The sequence below is a fragment of the Myotis brandtii genome, unplaced genomic scaffold, assembly GCF_000412655.1.
Source record: "Myotis brandtii unplaced genomic scaffold, ASM41265v1 scaffold277, whole genome shotgun sequence".
In the NCBI taxonomy this organism is placed as follows: Eukaryota; Metazoa; Chordata; class Mammalia; order Chiroptera; family Vespertilionidae; genus Myotis; species Myotis brandtii.
This window is the reverse complement of record NW_005360548.1, coordinates 551,483-554,706: the sequence shown is the minus strand read 5'-3', so window position 1 is coordinate 554,706 and position 3,224 is coordinate 551,483. Positions and strand designations below refer to the sequence as shown.

At 45.0% G+C, this 3,224-nt stretch overlaps 1 protein-coding gene across 1 annotated transcript in view; it reads left to right on the top strand.

The window, feature by feature from the left end:
• LOC102243745 (cytochrome P450 2A13-like) overlaps positions 1-3,224 on the top strand; it is a 24,287-nt gene that overhangs the window by 6,300 nt on the left and 14,763 nt on the right. The window contains 1 exon segment of the mRNA XM_014541692.1: positions 1,759-1,764. Coding sequence (XP_014397178.1) covers positions 1,759-1,764 — 6 coding nt within the window.

Below are 3,224 nucleotides of genomic sequence, written 5' to 3'. Positions count from 1 at the left end.
AATAAGTGCTCAGCAAGTACTCGAACACAGATCTGTGCAGGGATGGCTATACATAGCCCACTGTCCTTTGGGTAGATTCTTAAAGAGCACCCCTTCCTTTTAAATAAAAAATGACAACTTAGTATACCATTATACAATATGAACAGCTCTGTTCAAGGATTTTTCCAGAGCCCTGGCAGGCAGCTGACCTGGCTTCACTGCATACTCTTGTCCATTCATGCACACTGCAAATGCCAGGGCATTGATCAGATCCCTTATGCGGTGGGATCTGATCAGAGTGAGACTGGGGAACAGGAATCAGGACTCTCAGTGAACTGGGTGTGGGAGAAAAACTCTTCAGTGAATGCTGGGAGAATTTTGGTCATGGCACAGCCATATACAAGTGTGTGTGCATGTGTGTGCATGCAAGTATATGATTGTATCTTCTTCTGAGTGTATGCATGAATTCATTTGCTATGAATTTCTGAAGTTTTGGCTCTCTCTGATGGATCTGGGGTCTACTGTAAGACCCAGCTAAGATTCTCAGAATCACCTTCTTACTCTCAAATAAGTCAGTATGTGCTCCCTTAGAAGTGACATCCTCAATCAGTGCACAATCTGAACATTCATACACATTAGCCTTGGTTTTGTGTTTCTTGAACTAAATGCTACACCCATCTTTCTCCCCCCAAGAAAAGAAAACTTGCCACACTTGAAGGACCAATGATTGAGAAAGAGAGAGGGGTAAATTTGTCCTCTGAACCTTGCAAATTTCACAGCAGGCTATGATTCTCAAGTTTCTCATTTTCCATGATCTAAGTTTTACAATTTAGGTTTCATGAATTGGCTGCTTCCCGCTCACTGGAGAAGGAGAAGGATGGATCCATAGGGAAACACCCTTTATTATTACAAATGCACTTTTAAAAATTTATTCTCATTTATTTATTTTAGAAGAGAGGAGGGGAGAAAAGAGAGAAAGAGTCAAGAGAGGAGAGGAGGGGCTGGAGCTAGCTGGGCGCTGCCAGTGAGGCACTTCTCCAGGAGAGGAGAGAATAGCTATCAGGTCTTTGCCCTGCAAGGAGGGAGAGAAGAGGTAAGAGAGAACAACTATTAATTTTCACAATCCCCCAGAGGGAAAGCGGTGGGAGGTGGTAAAAGGTCAAAGGGGTTAAATATATGGTGACAAAAGAAGATTTGACTTTGGGTGGTGGGTACACAATGCAATATACAGATGATGTACCATGGAATTGCACATTTGAAACCCATGTCTGTGGCTGTAACTTCCAATACTATGTTGAATAGAAGTGTTGAAAGTGGACATCCCTGCTGGCCAGTGTGGCTCATTGGTTGAGTGTTGACCTATGAACCAGGAGGTAACTAGGCAAAGTAAAACGGAAAAAAATGAGAGAAAAGAGAAAAACTAAATAAAATAAGAAAAATTAATAAGAATAGTCAAAAGTAGACTAGAATAAAAGGAAAGAGAGAAATTAGAGATATGCAAGATAAAACAGAAGAAAGGAAAACAGGGAAAAACAAACAAACAAAAACCAATCCCCCCTCCCCACACACACACCAAAAAAAACCAACAACCCCAACACACACACACACACACACACACACACACACACACACACACAAACACACACACAACCACACACACTCACACACAGAAACATTTGGGTGCACGCTTTGTGGGGCTTGCTGGATTTTGCTCTGATGTTGTTGAATCTGGTCTTTGGTGTGACTATCCTGGGCCTCATGGCAGCTTCTCTGGTGCAGGTCACTGTGTCACTGTCCCTTTCTGGTCTTGGGCAAGCTGATTGAGGTCTGAATGGTTGAAGCCCCAAGTAGTCCAGCAGGTGGGGACTCCTTAGCCCAGAGGCTGGGTCTACCTTGAGTCTCACCACTTGATTGTCCCTGTACTGAGCTTTACTCCATTCCCCTATGGGCTCTGCGGGGTATCCTGGTTGGGCCCAGGATGGTTTGATCATACTCCTATTGGGATGGTGTCAGTATCTTGTAGAAGGTGGGGCCCGGCCCTTCTCCTTCTAATGATTCAGCTCTGCCTGGTTTGCTGGTACCTCCTCTCTGTCACCTGCAGGGGCACAGATTTCCTGCTCTGGGCTGTTACCCTTTGCCTCAGGTTGCTGCAGGTCAGGTCAGAAGCAGCTGGTGGGAAACAGGGCACCTACCTTGTGTTTCAGGTGGGCAGGGTTGATCCTTCTTCCTGGATTTTTCCATGAGTTCCTCCAAGAAATAAAGGGTCCTCCAGATTCAATGTTGGGTGTGTCCTTCAGATCCTTCCAATGTAGGCTGGCCCTGAGCTCCACTGCATGGCCCTTCCCCCTGGTCAGGAGGAACTTCCCAGACTGCACTGTGGTTGGGTGCTAGTGCTACTCTATGGAGGGACTTCAGCCCCAGGCTTCCACTGCTGCACCCACTCTACAGTGTCCACAGCCAGTGCCCTCAGGGCCTCCTCTCTCAGTCTCAGGCCCTCCTGTCTCACCTACAGATCTGCAGCCTCTCCAGTCTCCACAGATCCTCAATTCTAATAGAACCAGCTCAGCAGGGCTACACCCACCTCCCAGCCTTCAGCACAATTTTTATCTCTTCACTTTTAATCTGTGTGAATCTTTTGTTCTGAGGTGGGTCTCTTGTAGATAGCGTATATATGGGTCTAGTTTCATTATCCATTCAGCTATCTTATATATTTTGATTGGAGCATTTAGTCCATTTACATTAAGGTTATTATTGATAGGTTCTTATTTATTGCCATTTTTTCTTTATACTTGTTCTCCCCTCTCTCAATTTCTTCTTCTTTTTCTTAAGTCCCTTTAACATTTATTGTAATGCTGGTTTGGTGGTAATGTACTCCTTTAGCTCCCCGCCCCCCCTGGGAAGTTCTTTATTTCACCTTCAATTTTAAATGGTAACCTTGCTAGATAGAGTAGTGTTGGATTCAGGTCCTTGCTTTTCATTACTTTGAATATTTCATGCCAATTTCTTCTGGCCCGAAGTGTTTCTATTGAGAAAGCTGACAATCTATGGCAAATCCTTTATAGGTAACTTTCTGTCTCTCTCTTGCTGCCTTTAAAGATTCTTTGTCCTTAATGAACCAGTTTGGCTCAGAGGATAGAGCGTTGGCCTGCAGACTGAAAGGTCCCAGGTTCGATTCCGGTCAAGGGCATGTACCTTGGTTGCGGGCACATCCCCAATAGGGAGTGTGCAGGAGGCAGCTGGTCGAT